Source organism: Oncorhynchus masou, chromosome 13 (genome assembly GCF_036934945.1).
Source record: "Oncorhynchus masou masou isolate Uvic2021 chromosome 13, UVic_Omas_1.1, whole genome shotgun sequence".
In the NCBI taxonomy this organism is placed as follows: domain Eukaryota; kingdom Metazoa; phylum Chordata; class Actinopteri; order Salmoniformes; family Salmonidae; genus Oncorhynchus; species Oncorhynchus masou.
In genome coordinates this window covers 73,835,869-73,852,463 of record NC_088224.1, presented here as the reverse complement: position 1 = coordinate 73,852,463, position 16,595 = coordinate 73,835,869, and the positions used below count along the sequence as shown (strand labels likewise).

At 42.2% G+C, this 16,595-nt stretch overlaps 1 protein-coding gene across 1 annotated transcript; it reads left to right on the top strand.

Moving 5' to 3' along the window:
* The first annotated feature begins 1,215 nt into the window (after positions 1-1,215).
* Positions 1,216-10,966, top strand: mmp20b (matrix metallopeptidase 20b (enamelysin)). The gene is made up of 10 exons (XM_064985098.1): positions 1,216-1,477; positions 6,263-6,507; positions 8,521-8,669; positions 8,893-9,018; positions 9,149-9,310; positions 9,475-9,646; positions 9,749-9,882; positions 10,322-10,478; positions 10,594-10,697; positions 10,800-10,966. Exons 1-10 carry the CDS (start codon positions 1,337-1,339, stop codon positions 10,898-10,900), a joined length of 1,491 nt encoding a protein of 496 aa, XP_064841170.1. The 5' UTR covers positions 1,216-1,336; the 3' UTR covers positions 10,901-10,966.
* Positions 10,967-16,595: the final 5,629 nt, after the last annotated feature.

The following is a 16,595-nucleotide window of genomic DNA, read 5'->3' as shown; positions in this document are numbered from 1 at the left end:
CAAATATGACTATATTCTGTATACCACCCCTACCTTGGCACAACACAACTGATTGGCTCAAACACATTAAGAAGGAAGGAAATTACACACAAAAAGAGTGTGCAAAGCTGTCATAAAGCCAAAGGGTGGCTGCTTTCAAGAATCTCACATATAAAATCTATTTGATTATTAACACTTTTTGCTTACTACATGTTTTATTTCATAGTTTTGATGTCTTCACTATTATTCTACAATGTAGAAAATGGTAAAAATAAAGAAAAATCCTTGAATGAGTAGGTGTGTCCAGACTTTTGGCTAGCACTGTATATATTTTAAAGTGTATGTTTAAGAACTATGAAATTCAATCATAACACAAATCAGGCACTAACGCATTCTGCAGTCCTGCTACGGAGGGCAGAGAAAAATCCATGTAGAATGAGGATGCTGCCAAGCAGTGGAATGTTGCTGATGCTATAAATCTGAGCTCAGAAGCACCCAATCAAGCCTAATTGTAGCCTGAATTTGCCATAGAACCACCAGGCCTACTGCAGGCATCCTGGCTGGCAGCCATTGTCTTTATCAAAGGCCCAAAGCCAACCACAGTTGCAACAGTTACAATTACAGCCAGTTTGAGTTCCTTTTTAGATGCTCTTCATAGAAATGAGTTAAATGGATTTGCTAAATTAGGACAACAGTTAACTTTTAAATGTATTTCAGGAGACACTGGAATGCGTTGGTGGACAGCATAGCTATATTGGTTGTGTCAGTTCACATGCAATACAAAGTGAAGGTAGCTACCAGAAATGATGAAATGACAAATGTTTATAATTTGATTTTGGAAGAAAATAATTATTTCCGTGTACTGACAAATATATTTTGCAGATCATAGGCTAATTGTGAAAAGAAATCTGTTTTCTTCACTACTGCATCAGTTTCATCATTTCTCTGGGTTAACAACTTATTTCACTAACTGTCAACAGAAACTTGGGTCTTAGGGACTTATCCATGTCACAACATCAGCACAGAGTCATGGACACAGCTTGACAGAGAATATCATTAAGATATATCCTTTTAATATCAATTTCAATAGTCAAAGGAAAACATTTCATACTGTACTATCATACTATATAACAACGTCAATGAAATATTACATTTGATATGATTTTTTTATGCATTTTGTCTCTCCCTTTGCTCTAACTAAACCCCTCCCTATTTCCATACTGCTGTTTGAGGCTTCCATGGCTTTGGCAGAGTGTGTATGACTCATAATAACCAGTTAAAAGGCTTTCCCATTGACCAGCACTTGCTACTCTATGCAAACTAGCCCCACTTCAATCCTGTGTGGTTACTATTAGAAATGCATCTTCTGTTCTGTTGGACCTGTGTTCTGGTCTTGGTTCTGCCTGGTCCATGTTCTACAGCTCCTACATCTATTCCTGAAGAAGAGGTCACGGCACTCCTCACAGGACAGACCCAAGAGGACCTAAAGCTGGCCACAGTAAGTGTATAATTTAATGAGTTAAATTACAAAATTACAGACATTTTACAAGGACTGCATGTTACATTGTTTACTGTACGTAAAAATGCACTTTTTAAATAACATGTTAACATTTGACGGTGGATGACTGTGGATGTGGAAAAACGACATCATCCACATGTATTGATCACATTTTTACAAATACTTTAGAACTTTTTTCTAAAGATGTATCTGTACTCATTGGATGCAGTGATCACAATATAGTGGCTATATCCCAGAAAGTAAAGGCTCCAAAAGATAGTGTATAAAATTGTGTATTAGATTTTACAATTATTGATAAACATGCACCTGTTAAGAAACTGTCTGTTAGAACTGTTAAGGCTCTATGAATTGATAAGGAATTGAAAAACTTTTGGTTGAAAGAGATGAGGCAAATGGAGTCTGGCTGCACATCTGACTGGCTGACTTTCTACAAATTGAGAAATTATGTGACTAAACTCAAAACTAATAATAATCTGTATTATGAAGCCAAGATCAATGATATAAACAATGACAGAAAATAAATTTGTGCAGAAAGATAAATTCACCTCATTCTTTCATTGATTCAAATCACTTAAACTTAAATGGAAAGCTACTGAGGATGGTAACTGAATCTATAGCCAGTATTAGTCACTCCTATCTGTCATATATTTAATCTGAGCCTACAGAAAAGTAGCAGGCCTGGAGGGAAGCCAAAGTCATTCCTCTACCCAAGAATGGTAAAGCTGCCTTTACTGGTTCTAATAGCTGACATATCAGTTTGCTGCCAGCTCTTATCAAATTGTGTTTGACCAAATGCCTCACTATTTCTATCTAAACAAATTAACAGCCTTTCAGCATGCTTATAGAGAAGGGCACTCAACGTGTACTACACTGACACAAATTACTTATAATTGGTTGAAAGAAATTGATAATAAGAAGATTGTGGTAGATGTACTGTTAGTTTTCAGTCCAATCTTTGATATTATTTACCATGACCTGTTGTTGAAAAAACATGTGTTATGGCTTTTCAACCTCTGCCATATTGTGGATTCAGATCTATCTATCTATCTATCTATCTATCTATCTATCTATCTATCTATCTATCTATCTATCTATCTGAAGAGAGAGGGTGTTCTTTACTGGAAGCTTCTCTAATTTCGAACATGTAAAGTGTGGTGTTCTGCAGGGCAGCTCTCTTGGGCCTCTACTCTTTTCTATTTTTACCAATGACCTGCCACTGGCATTAAACAAAGCCTGTGTGTCCATGTTTACTGATAATTCAACCCTATACTTGTCAGCAACGACAGCTAGTGAAACCCTAAACAAAGAGTTGCAGTCAGTTTTAGAATGGGTGGCCATTAATTAATAAACTGGTCCTGAACATCTCTAAAACTAAGAGCAATGTATTTGGTACAAATCATTCCCTAAGTTCTTGACCTCAGATGAATCTGTCAATGAATGGTGTGGCTGTTGAACTAATTGAGGAGACTAAATTAATTGGTATTAACTTAGATTGTAAACTGTCATGGCCAAAACATATTTATTCAATGGTTGTAAAGATTTCTGTCTAATGTGCTGGGGTGTGTTGATATTATGTAACACATAATATCCTATCTCACAGTTTTGATTCATGAACCAGCAAATATTTCCCAAATGTTATCCTTACAGGCAACCTAATACATTGGACGACATTCAATATGTTATAATTAGTAAGTAAAAGTCCTGCAGGCTCTGACCATAGTAAGTTGTTTATTCTCTGTGTTGGTTGGGGCGTGATAGTGACTTAGGTGGGTAATCTAGATTAAATGTATTTCTATGGTGGCATGATATGGTTCCCAATCAGAGGCAGCTGTTTATCGTTGTCACTGATTGGGGATCATATTTAGGTAGCCATCTTCCTCATTGTGTTTGTGGGATCTTGTCTACATCTAGTTGCCTGAGTGCACACTAGTAGCGTCACGTTTTGTTTGTGCTTTATTGTTTTGTTTTGATGAGTTTCAGTTTATTAAAATATGTGGAACTCTGCTCACGCTGCGCCTTGGTCTACTCATTACGACGAGCGTGACAGAAGATCCCACCAAAAACGGACCAAGCAGCGTGGCCAGGAGGAATGGACATGGGAGGCAATCCTGGATGGAGAAGGACCCTGGACTCAGGCCGGAGAGTATCGCCATCCAAAGGAGCAGTCGGAGGCAGCAAGAGCGGCACGGCGACGATATGAGGAGTTAGAACAACGACGGAAGTACGAGAGGGAGCCCCCCAAAAATGTTTTTGATTGGCGGAATCAGGGTTTAGACCTGAGCCAACTCCCCGTGCTTACCGTGGGGAAGGTGTGACTGGTCAGGCACCGTGTTTTGCAGTGATGCACACGGTGTCTCCAGTGCGCATTCACAGCCCGGTGCACTCTGCTCCGGCTTCCCGCAGTTACCGTGCTAGAGTGAGCATTCAGCCAGGATGGATTGTGCCGGCTCAGCGCTCCTGATCTCCAGTACGTCTCCTCGGTCCAGGATATCCTGCGGTGGTTCTACACACTGTGTCGCCAGTGCACTGTCACAGCCCAATGCTTCCAGTGACAGCTTCTGGACTTGCCGGGCTGGAGTGAGCATCCAGTCAGGAAGGGTTGTGCCAGCTCTGCGCTCTAGACCTCCAGTGCGCCGCCAAAGTCCAGTGCGTCCTGTGCCTCCTCCCTGCACTCGCCCGAGGTGCGTGTCATCAGCCCGGTGCCACCTGTACCGGTCCCACGCATCAGGCCTCCAGTGCGCCTCCACAGTCCAGCATGTCCTGTGCCTCCTCCCAGCACTCGCCCTGCACTCGCCCTGTGCCTCCTCCCCGCACTCCCCAGTCCGGAGCTTCCGGCAACAGTTCCCAGTCCGGAGCCTCCAGTGATGGTCTGCGGTCTGGAGCCTCCAGCGATGGTCGGTGGTCCGGAGCCTCCAGCGACGGATGGCGGTCCAGAGCCTTCAGCAGGGGTTCTCAGTCCAGAGCCTCCTGCGACGATCTATGGTCCGGTTCCCCCGGCGACGATCCACAGTCTGGAGCCTCCAGCGACGATCCATGGTCTGGAGCTTCCAGCGATGCGCCCCGCACTGGAGCAGCCCAACGCCCTGTGTCATCCATCATAGATGCCCACCCGGACCCTCCCCAATTGAGTCAGGTTTTGCGGTCGGAGTCCGCACCTTTGGGGGGGGTACTGTCACACCATGACCATAGTAAGCTGTTTATTCTCTGTGTTAGTTGGGGCGTGATAGTGACTTGGGTGGGTCATCTAGGTGAAACGTATTTCTATGGTATAGTTATAGTTCCCAATCAGAGGCAGCTGTTTATCGTTGTCGCTGATTGGGGATCATATTTAGGTAGCCATCATCCTTATTGTGTTTGTGGGGATCTTGTCTACATTTAGTTGCCTGAGGGCACACCAGTAGCTTCATGTTTCGTTTGTGTTTTATTGTTTTGGTGAGTTTGAGTTTATTAAAATATGTGGAACTCTACTCACGCTGCACCTTGGTCTACTCATTACGACGAGTGTGACAGCTGTAGTTTTATCTTATCTTGATTATTGTCTAGTCATATGGTCAAGTGTTGCAAAGAAAGACCTAGTTAATCTACAGCTGGCCCAGAAGAGAGCGGTACGTTTTGCTCTTCATTGTAGTCAGAGGGCTAATATCAATACTATGCATGCCAGTCTCTCTTGGCTAAGAATTGTGGAAAGATTTACCACATTGCTTCTTGTTTTTATAAGAAACAATGTGTTGGAAATTCCGAATTGCTTGAATATTGAACTTACACATATCTGTTCACAGTACCCAGATCCAAAACAAACTTACACAGATCTGTTCACAGTACCCAGATCCAAAACAAATTCAAGGAAACATACAGTATTATACAGAACCATGATTGCATAGAACTCCCTTTATCTCATATAGTGAAAGTGAACGGCAAACCTGGTTTCAAAAAAACAAATAAAGCAACACCTCAGGCACAATGCCTCTCCCCCATGCAACCTACCTTTGTGTGTATGTACTGACGTGTAACTGATAGATGAACACACACACACACGCATGTCAATGTTTTTAAATATATGTAAATTGTAGTCTTTTGTCTGTAATGTATTTTTCGTTATGTGTTGAACCCCAGTAAGACTAGCTGTCACCATTGCCGTAGGCTAATGGTGATCCTAATAAAATCCCCCCCAAAATACTGTAATGACACTGTGTGAGATATTGAGAATATTTTTTAAACCTTTTTTGTTGTTGTCATGGGTGGGAGGCGGAGCTAAACACAATTACCTCAGAATGTACATGCCTTCACAATCAAGCACAGTATATGTTCCAAGATTGGCAAGGCTCCAAAAATAAATCTGTGTTTAATTTAGAATGTAAATGTGATATGCACTGCGGGACCATTAAACTGCAGGATAGTTGTGATTATTTCAAGGTTGCGTCTGAACAAATGCTATATTTATTTTATGGATTTGAGCAAACTATGCATTATTGCTGAACCACAGACCTAAAATTGTGTTTGAGCATTAATGTTTCTAATATGCCAAGTCTCACGCAACAGTTGTACAAGAATATCAGATCTAGAAAGAATGGGGAAAATAATATGAGCCCTTTGCCTCCAATTCCCTATAAAGTTTGTCCTTGCTACAGTATTTCCGCATGTCTAGTGTTTCCAACAAGAAGTTGTAACAAAGTGATTGAGTCCTTACTCAGTCTGCATAATATTGATTTAAGATGTTACGATATATGATAGTGAGACACTACAGAAGCTTTCATCTGTTCTCAGGAGTACCTCTGGCATTATTACAACCTGAAGAAAGAGCAACCTTTGGCTCGGATCAAGAGGTACCTGCCCTCGTTCACCTCCAAGGTGAAGGACATGCAGAGCTTCTTTGGCCTCAACACCACAGGCAGTCTGGACTCTGAGACCCTGGAGGTGATGAGTACCCCTCGCTGTGGGGTCTCTGATGTAGAGGACTACAGTCACAACAACCGAGTCAACCGCTGGAACAAGAACGTCATCACCTACAGGTAACAGTTAGGGGTTGGGTTAAATGCGGAAGACACACTTCAGTTGAATCCATTCAGTTGTACTACTGACTAGGTATCCCCCTTTCCCTATTCTTCTGAAATTAGATCCATGGCACCTGGGAGGCATGATATTATCACAGGATTTGTGTATTAGCTCACCGGAGGCTGTAGCAGTGGAGTGGTTAAGAGCATTGGGCCAGTAACCAAAAGGTTGCTGGTTCAAGTCCCGAGCCGACTAGGTAAAATATCTGCCAATGTGCCTTTGAGCAAGGCACTTAACTCTAATTGCTCCTGTAAGTAGCTCTGGATAACTTTTCTGGGATATGTGGGACGGTAGCGTCCCACCTCGCCAACAGCCAATGAAATTGCAGGGCGCCAAATTCAAAACAGAAATCCCATAATTAAAATTCCTCAAACATACAAGTATTTTACACCATTTTAAAGACACACTTCTTGTAAATCCAGCCACAGCGTCTGATTTCAAATAGGCTTTACGGTGAAAGCACACCCATCGATTACGTTAGGTCAGCGCCTAGCCACAGAAAACCACACAGCCATTTTCCAGCCAAGGAGAGGGCTCACAAAAATCAGAAATAGCGCTTAAATGAATCACTAACCTTTGATGATCTTCATCAGATGGCACTCACAGGACTTCATGTTACAAAATAAATGTGTGTTTTGTTCAATAAAGTTCATCTTTATGTCCAAAAACCTCATTTGAAATTGGTGTGTTATGATCAGAAATGCATTGTCTCAAACAAACATCCGGTGAAAGTGCAGAGCGGGGCGGCAGGGTAGCCTAGTGGTTAGAGCGTTGGACTAGTAACCGAAAGGTTGCAAGCTCAAACCCACGAGCTGACAAGGTACAAATCTGTCGTTCTGCCCCTGAACAGGCAGTTAACCCACTGTTCCTAGGCCGTCATTGAAAATAAGAATTTGTTCTTAACTGACTTGCCTAGTAAAATAAAGGTAAAAAAAAGAGAGCCACATCAAATTACAGAAATACTCGTAATAAACATTGATAAAAGATACAAGTGTTATGCATGGAAATATAGATAAACTTCTCCTTAATGCAACCGCTGTGTCAGATTCCAAAATGGCTTTACGGCGAAAGCACACCTTGCGATTATGTTAGGTCAGTGCTAGTCACAGAAAAACATCCAGCCATTTTCCAAAGAAGGAGAGGTGTCAGAAAAGTCAGAAATACCGTTATAAATATTAACTTACCTTTGATGATCTTGATCGGAATGCACTCCCAGGAATCCGTTCCACAGTAAATGTTTGTTTTGTTTGATAAAGTCCATCATTTATATCCAAATACCTTCTTTTTGTTTGCGCGTTTAGCCCAGTAATCCAAATGCATAATGCACGATCACTTGTTCAGACGAAATGTCAAAAAAGTTATACTACAGTTCGTAGAAACATGTCAAACAATGTATAGAATCAATCTTTAGGATGTTTATAACATAAATCTTCAATAATGTTCCAACCGGAGAATTCCTTTGTCTTTAGAAATGCAATGGAATGCAGCTACCTCTCACAGGCGAGCGCGTAATCAGCTTATGGCACTCTGCCAGACCTCTGGCTCAAACAGCTCTCATTCTCTCCTCCTTCACAGTAGAAGCCTCAAACAAGGTTCTAAAGACTGTTGACATCCAGTGGAAGCCATAGGAAGTGCAATATGACCCCATAGACACTGCATATGCAATAGGCAATGACTTCAAAAACTATAAACCTCAGATTTCCCACTCCCTGGTTGGATTTTTTCTCAGGTTTTTGCCTGCCATATGAGTTCCGTTATACTCACAGACATCATTCAAACAGTTTTAAAAACTGTTTGAAACAGAGTGTTTTCTATCCAAATCTACTAATTATATGAATTTTCTAGCTTTTGGGCCTGAATAGCAGGCAGTTTACTCTAGGCAACATTTTATCCAAGCTACTCAATACTGCCCCCCAGTCCCAAGATAACAGTCTTTTAAATTTTTTAAATGTAATTGTTTGATCTTGCAGCATTGGCAGGTACACCAGTGATATGCCTCACAGCACGGTGGACTCTCTGATCGAGTCGGCGCTCAGCGTCTGGGCCAGAGCCAGCACTCTGACCTTTGTCAGGTCACGCACACAGAGGGCCGACATCATGGTGGAGTTTTCTACCTTTGGTGGGTAACACCTATCGTGGTCTTTCTAGATAACACTTTACGTTAAGGTATACTTTATAAAGAGTCTATATATTTTATTGACTGTTTATAGATTTACAGATACTTTATGAATCAATAATAGACATTTAGCTTACTGTTTGATGCTCCTAATACTCAGCTCCAAAACAATTGCTTTGACTCTGACATTTTGTTGTGTGTTTTCTCTAACCTCTGGGACATAAAGAGCACGGTGATGCCTACCCGTTTGATGGGTCTAAGGGCACTTTGGCACATGCCTTTGGCCCTGGAGAGGGAATTGGAGGCGATGCCCACTTTGACGACGATGAAACTTGGACGGCAGGGTCAAAGGGTATCCATTTTTATTTTACAGAATCATTTGAATTATTTTTTAGATGTACTGATCAGTAGTTTACTTTTTTTAAACAAGAGAGAATGACCAAATAAACTGATTGCGCATGTTCCTGTTTGTGTGATTTCAGGGTTCAACCTGTATCTAGTGGCAGCCCATGAGTTTGGTCATTCTTTAGGCTTAAAGCACTCCCAAAACCCAGAGTCACTGATGTATCCTACATACAAATCCAGTCGCAGTTCACACAACCTGCTCTCCAAAGAGGACATAGCAATAATCAACTCACTTTACGGTAAGGAGGAGAACATTCAACAAATTCAAATTCTGAATGTAGGATAAGATCATACAGTAACGGGCCTTTGGCCCTTGTTAAAAGTTGTGCACTGTAATGCATAGTGTATACATAGGAATAGCAATTTCAGACACAGACTAAATGTTTATTTTGGTGTGCCTTAGGTCCAAAAAACAGTCAGCCATATCACTACTCCAGACATGGCTGGAATCCACTTTACAACCCCTGGTTCCTGGGTTCCCACTTCCCTCTGATGATGCAGAACAAATGTTCAGCTGACCTGTCCTTTGATGCTGTCTCCACCCTGGGGGATGCCACCTTCTTTTTCAAAGACAAGTATGTCCATCCACCCTGTTGAAATGCCAATAGTATTGATGAATGAAAAGCAAACAAATCTGGGGTTCCAAATGTCATGTTTCCCCCCCCCCCCTTCTGGAGGTATCTATGGATCAAGCACAACCAGCAATATGATATAAAAGAAGGTCCTATCAACAACTTCATGCCAAAGATTGAATCCAAAATTGATGCTGCCTTCTGGGTCCCTCGGCGATCCACTGCTTACCTGATTCATGGTACAGACATCTCCTACCATACTACCTATCATGGTTAACCATGTGTAACGAATGATAGGACTCATTTTCTGAGAAAAAAGTGAAGTGTATCAATCACACCTACCTTATTTGGCGGCCTATTTCAGCTGACCGATTCTGCTCAGACACCCTGCTGACGCTTTCTGCAATTGCTAGTATGTGTATCCTTCTTTTGCTCCCACCACCACCCCAGACCCCACCTGTTAGGTTCTGTTTCCTGCTGGGGGATTGGTATAGTCTACCGTACTTCACTGCTTCTAAGTCCTTTTATATATTGACGCTTTGCTTGGGCAGTGAGCTACCCTGAAGGAGCAGAGCCTATATCGCCAAGACTTGCATTATTCATTATTGAATAAAAGGTTAAACATATCTCTACACAGTGTTTCCTTTCAATCTATGAGCAATCCTCTGTTTGTTCCAGAATCCATGTACTGGACGGTGAAGGGTTCCATTGTGAAAGGCAAACCTAAACCCATCAGCAACTTTGGCTTCCCACCATGGGTTCAGGAAGTAGACGCAGCGGTACACATCGTCAAAACAGGACGCACGCTGTTCTTCATTCACGACATTTACTACAGGTGAGCCTGGCATTCTGAAACATCACCAGTGTACAGTCATTAGCCTAAAGTACAAAATATCATTATAGCATATTGAATATATTGCAGAGAAACTGTATTGTGGACGTTTTTTCAGTTATAATGAAAACCGAAGAGTTATGGATGCTGGATACCCACAGTACATCAGTGATGATTTCCAAGGGCTCAATACTACTATCGATGCTGCTGTCTACAAAGATGGTTAGCTACTTTTACATCACGACAACAAAGACCATGCAGGCTCAATTTGAACATTTAATTTTGTAAAACTCTTTCTAATTGTTCAATTTTTGTTCATCCTAGGTGTCATCTACTTCTTCGTTGGACCACACGTGTACAAGTACGATTATACCCAGAAACAAGTTGTTGGAACTGAGAAAGCAAATACCTGGCTCGGATGCTAGTGAATCCATGGGAATTCAAATGTTTTTGTCCAAAATGCAATAAAGGTTATGCAAAGCTGTACAAAACTGTATGCATAAGGATAACATGTTGAATTTAGTCCAATGTATTAGGTTGCCGGTAAGGATAGCATTTAGTAAATATGTCCAGGTTCATGAATAAACTGTGAGACAAGAATGTGTTACATAATATCAACATACTCCCAGCACATTAGACAGAAATTAATGGCTAAGTTTATATGGCTCTGTGGCAAACCTCTTCAAGGTTAGGAGTGTTTGTCACAAACTAAGTGGTAAACTGTCACCAAATCACCCAAGAATGAGAGTTCTTTCGAACAGGACAGTACCTGTGTGTTTGTTTCCCCATCCTGGTCCACCCAGGCCGTAGGCGAGGTCAAGGATAGCAGGGTTCGGTACACAAATTGGGTTCTCGGTAGGTTCAGGTCCAAACGCCAACAGGTAAATCCAAAACAGTCCAGCTCATACACGGTAAATCCAGCCAATCTCTATTGTCTCTTTCTCTATTGTTCATAGATCCTTCCAGCACTCTCTCCCTCTCTTCCTGGTTTTTCTTGACCCTTTATCTGTGGGTCGGCTCCACCTTCTGAGGGTCCCCCTTGCTTCTGGGACTTTTGGTGGTCGGCCATTTTGTGATCTGTAGTTCTGACAGGGGTGGCCATTTTAGTGATCGGGCAGAACCCGTTTATTAGTTCTGCTCTCACATATCTGCCATTTATCACTCGACCCCCTTCTTTGCAACAGGCTCCTTTCATAAACATTGCCGAGATCAAATATTTCAGAACACACATCAGCAAGTGTGGTTGAGATTGTAATGAGGATATGAAACCAGTCATTTTGACATTTGGAAAGATTAAATAGACGATTGACGTGCAACCGTGTAGCCAACGTGCAGGAAACAATATACAGTTGAAGTCGGAAGCTTACATATACCTTAGCCAAATACAGTTAAACTACGTTTTTCACAATTCCTGAAATGTAATCCTCATAAAAATTCCCTGTCTTAGGTCAGTTCGAATCACCACTTAATTTTAAGAATGTGAAATGTCAGAATAATAGTAGAGAGAAGGATTTATTTAAGCTTTTATTTCTTTCATCACATTCCCAGTGGGTCAGAAGTTTACATACACTCAATTATTATTTGGTAGCATTGCCTTGAAATTGTTTAACTTGGGTCAAACGTTTCGGGTAGCCTTCCACAAGCTTCCCACAATAAATCAGATGAATTTTTGCCTATTTCTCCTGACAGAGCTGGTGTAAGAGAATCAGGTTTGTAGGCTTCCTTGCTCGCACATGCTTTTTCAGTTCTGACCACAAATGTTCTATAGGATTGAGGTTAGGGCTTTGTGATGGCCACTCAAATACCTTGACTTTGTTGTCCTTAAGACATTTTGCCACAACTTTGGAAGTATGCTTGGGGTCATTGTCCATTTGGAAGACCCATTTGCGAACAAGCTTTAACTTCCTGACTGATGTCTTGAGATGTTGCTTCAATATATCCACGTAATTTTCTGTCCTCATGATGCCATCTATTTTGTGAAGTACACCAGTCCCTCCTGCAACATGATGCTGCCACCAACCTGCTTCACGGTTGGGATGGTGTTCTTCGGCTTGCAAGCCTCCCCCTTTTTCCTCCAAACATAATGATGGTCATTATGGCCAAACAGTTCTATTTTTGTTTCATCAGACAAGAGGACATTTCTCCAAAAAGTACAATCTTTGTCCCTATGTGCAGTTGCAAACCGAAGTCTGGCCTTTTTTATGGCGCTTTGGAGCAGTGGCTTCTTCCTTGTTGAGTGGCCTTTCAGGTTATGTCGATGTAGGACTCGTTTTACTGTGGATATTGATACTTTTGTGCCTGTTTTATCCAGCATCTTCACAAGGTCCTTTGCTGTTATTCTGGGATTGATTTGCAATAATCGCACCAAAGTCTCCTTCCTCAGCAGTATGACGGCTGCGTGGTCACCTGGTGTTAATACTTGCATACTATTGTTTGTACAGATGAAAGTGGTACCTTCATGTGTTTGGAAATTGCTCCCAAGAATGAACCAGATTTGTGGAGGTCTACAATTGTTTTCCTAGGTCTTGGTATATTTATTTTTCCATGATGTCAAGCAAAGAGGCACTGTTTGAAGGTAGGCCTTGAAATACATCTACAGGGCCACCTCCAATTGACTCAAATGATGTCAATTAGCCTATCAGAAGCTTCTAAAGCCATGACAGAATTTTCCAAGCTGTTTAAAGGCACAGTCAACTTAGTGTATGTAAACTTCTGACCCACTGGAATTGTGATACAGTGAAATAATCTGTCTTTAAACAATTGTTGAAAAAATTACTTTTTTTCACCTTTATTTAACCAGGTAGGCTAGTTGAGAACAAGTTCTCATTTACAACTTAGACCTGGCCAAGATAAAGCATAGCAGTGTGAACAGACAACAACACAGAGTTACACATGGAGTAAACAATAAAAAAGTCAATAACATAGTAGAAAAAAAGAAAGAGTCTATATACATTGTGTGCAAAAGGCATGAGGAGGTAGGCGAATAGTTACAATTTAGCAGATTAACACTGGAGTGATAAACAATCAGATGGTCATGTGCAGGTAGAAGAGATACTGGTGTGCAAAAGAGCAAAAAAGTAAATATATAAAAACAGTATGGGGATGAGGTAGGTAAATTGGGTGGGCTATTTACCGATGTACTATGTACAGCTGCAGCGATCGGTTAGCTGCTCAGATAGCAGATGTTTAAAGTTGGTGAGGGAGATAAAAGTCTCCAACTTCAGCAATTTTTGCAATTTGTTTCAGTCACAGGCAGCAGAGAACTGGAAGGAAAGGCGGCCAAATGAGGTGTTGGCTTTAGGGATGATCAGTGAGATACACCTGCTGGAGCACGTGCTATGGGTGGGTGTTGCCATCGTGACCAGTGAACTGAGATAAGGCGGAGCTTTACCTAGCATAGACTTGTAGATGACCTGGAGCCAGTAGGTCTGGAGATGAATATGTAGCGAGGGCCAGCCGACTAGAGCATACAGGTCGCAGTGGTGGGTGGTATAAGGTGCTTTAGTAACAAAACGGATGGCACTGTGATAACCTGCATCCAGTTTGCTGAGTAGAGTACTGGAAGCTGTTTTGTAGATGACATCGCCGAAGTCGAGGATTGGTAGGATAGTCAGGGTAACTAGGGTAAGTTTGCCGATGTTTGATATGAGTCTGGAATGAGAGTTTACAGTCTAGCAAGACACCTAGGTACTTATAGATGTCCACATATTCTAGGTCGGAACCATCCAGGGTGGTGATGCTAGTCGGCGTGCGGGTGCAGGCAGCGAAAAGTTGAAAAGCATGCTTTTGGTTTTACTAGCGTTTAAGAGCAGTTGGAGGCCACGGAAGGAGTGTTGTATTGCATTGAAGCTCGTTTGGAGGTTAGATAGCACAGTGTCCAAGGAAGGGCCAGAATGTGGATCAGGGAATCGCCTGCAGCAAGAGCAACATCATTGATATATACAGAGAAAAGTGTCGGCTCGAGAATTGAACCATGTGGCACCCCCATAGAGACTGCCAGAGGACCGGACAACATGCCCGCCGATTTGACACACTGAACTCTGTCTGCAAAGTAGTTGGTGAACCAGGCAAGGCAGTCATAAGAAAAACCGAGGCTACTGAGTCTGCCAATAAGAATTTGGTGATTGACAGAGTCAAAAGCCTTGGCCAGGTCGATGAAGACGACTGCACAGTACTGTCTTTTATCAATGGCGGTTATGATATTGTTTAGGACCTTGAGCGTGGCTGAGGTGCACACGTGACCAGCTCGGAAACCGGATTGCATAGTGGAGAAGGTACGGTAGGATTCAAAATGGTCTGTGATCTGTTTGTTCACTTGGTGTTTGAAGACTTTAGAAAGGCAGGGAAGGATGGATATAGGTCTGTAACATTTTGGGTCCAGGGTGTCTCCCCCTTTGAAGAGGGGGATGACCGCGGCAGCTTTCCAATCCTTGGGGATCTCAGACGATACGAAAGAGAGGTTGAACAGGCTGGTAATAGGGGTTGCGACAATGGCGGCAGAGAGATTCAGAAATAGAGGGTCCAGATTGTCAAGCCCAGCTGATTTGTATGGGTCCAGGTTTTGCAGCTCTTTCAGAACATCTGCTATCTGGATTTAGTAAAGGAGAAGCTGGGGAGGCTTGGGCGAGTAGCTGCAGGGGGGGGGGTGCTCTTGTTCTCCATGGACTTTACAGTGTCCCAGAACTTTTTGGAGTTAGAGCTACAGGATGCACATTTCTGCTTGAAAAAGCTGGCCTTTGCTTTCCTGACTGACTGCGTGTATTGGTTCCTGACTTCCCTGAACAGTTGCATATCGCGGGGACTATTCGATGCTATTGCAGTCCGCCACAGGATGTTTTTGTGCTGGTCGAGGGCAGTCAAGTCTGGAGTGAATCAAGGGCTATATCAGTTCTTAGTTCTGCATTTTTTGAAAGGAGCATGCTTATCTAAGATGGTGAGGAAGTTACTTTTAACCTCTTGATGCTATGGGGGCGCTATTTCATTTTTGGATGAAAAACGTTCCCGTTTTAAACAAGATATTTTGTCACAAAAAGATGCTCGACTATGCATATAATTGATAGCTTTCGAAAGAAAACACTCTGACGTGTCCAGAACTACCAAGATATTTTCTGTGCGTGCCCTAGAACGTGAGCTTCAGGCAAAACCAAGATGAGACGGCATCCAGGAAATGAGCAGGATTTTTGAGGCTCTGTTTTCCATTGTCTCCTTATATGGCTGTGAATGCGAGAGGAGTAAGTCTGCCCTTTCTGTCGTTTCCCCAAGGTGTCTGCAGTATTGTGACGTATTTGTAGGCATATCATTGGAAGATTGACCATAAGAGACCACATTTACCAGGTGTCCGCCCGGTGTCCTGCGCCGAAATTGGTGCGCAAAAGTCAGCTACAAGTATTTTTCCATGGAATTTAGAGAAGAATGCAAGCTTCCACGAACGATATATCAATGAAGAGATATGTGAAAAAACACCTTGAGGATTGATTCCAAACAACGTTTGCCATGTTTCGGTCGATATTATGGAGTTAATTCGGAAAAAGTTTGACGTTGTAGGTGACTGAATTTTCGGTTTGTTTCGGTAGCCAGATGCGATGTACAAAACGGAACGATTTCTCCTACACATAGACGCTTTCAGGAAAAACTGCGCATTTGGTATGTAACTGAGAGTCTCCTCATTGAAAACATCTGAAGCTCTTCAAAGGTAAATGATTTTATTTATTTGGTTATCTGGTTTTTGTGAAAATGTTGCGTGCTAAATGCTACTCAAAATGCTAAGCTAGCTTTGCATACTCTTACACAAATTAGTCCATTTCTATGGTTCAAAAGCATATTTTGAAAATCTGAGATGACAGTGTTGTTAAGAAAAGGCTAAGCTTGAGAGCAGACGCATTATTTTCATTTTATTTGCGATTTTCAGAAATCGTTAAGGTTGCGTTATGCTAATGAGCCTGAGGCTTTAGTCACGATCCCGGATCCGGGAACCGGAATTTAGCTTGCTAGCCAGGAAATGCACCTGGCTCACAGCGAACTGTTGCTGGCTTTGTGGCAGTGGCGTTAGCCACTATAGCCAATCGGTAGCAGCGGCGATCCGGTGCCAAGGTCCAGAGTTTACAGCAAGGATCTGGTGGA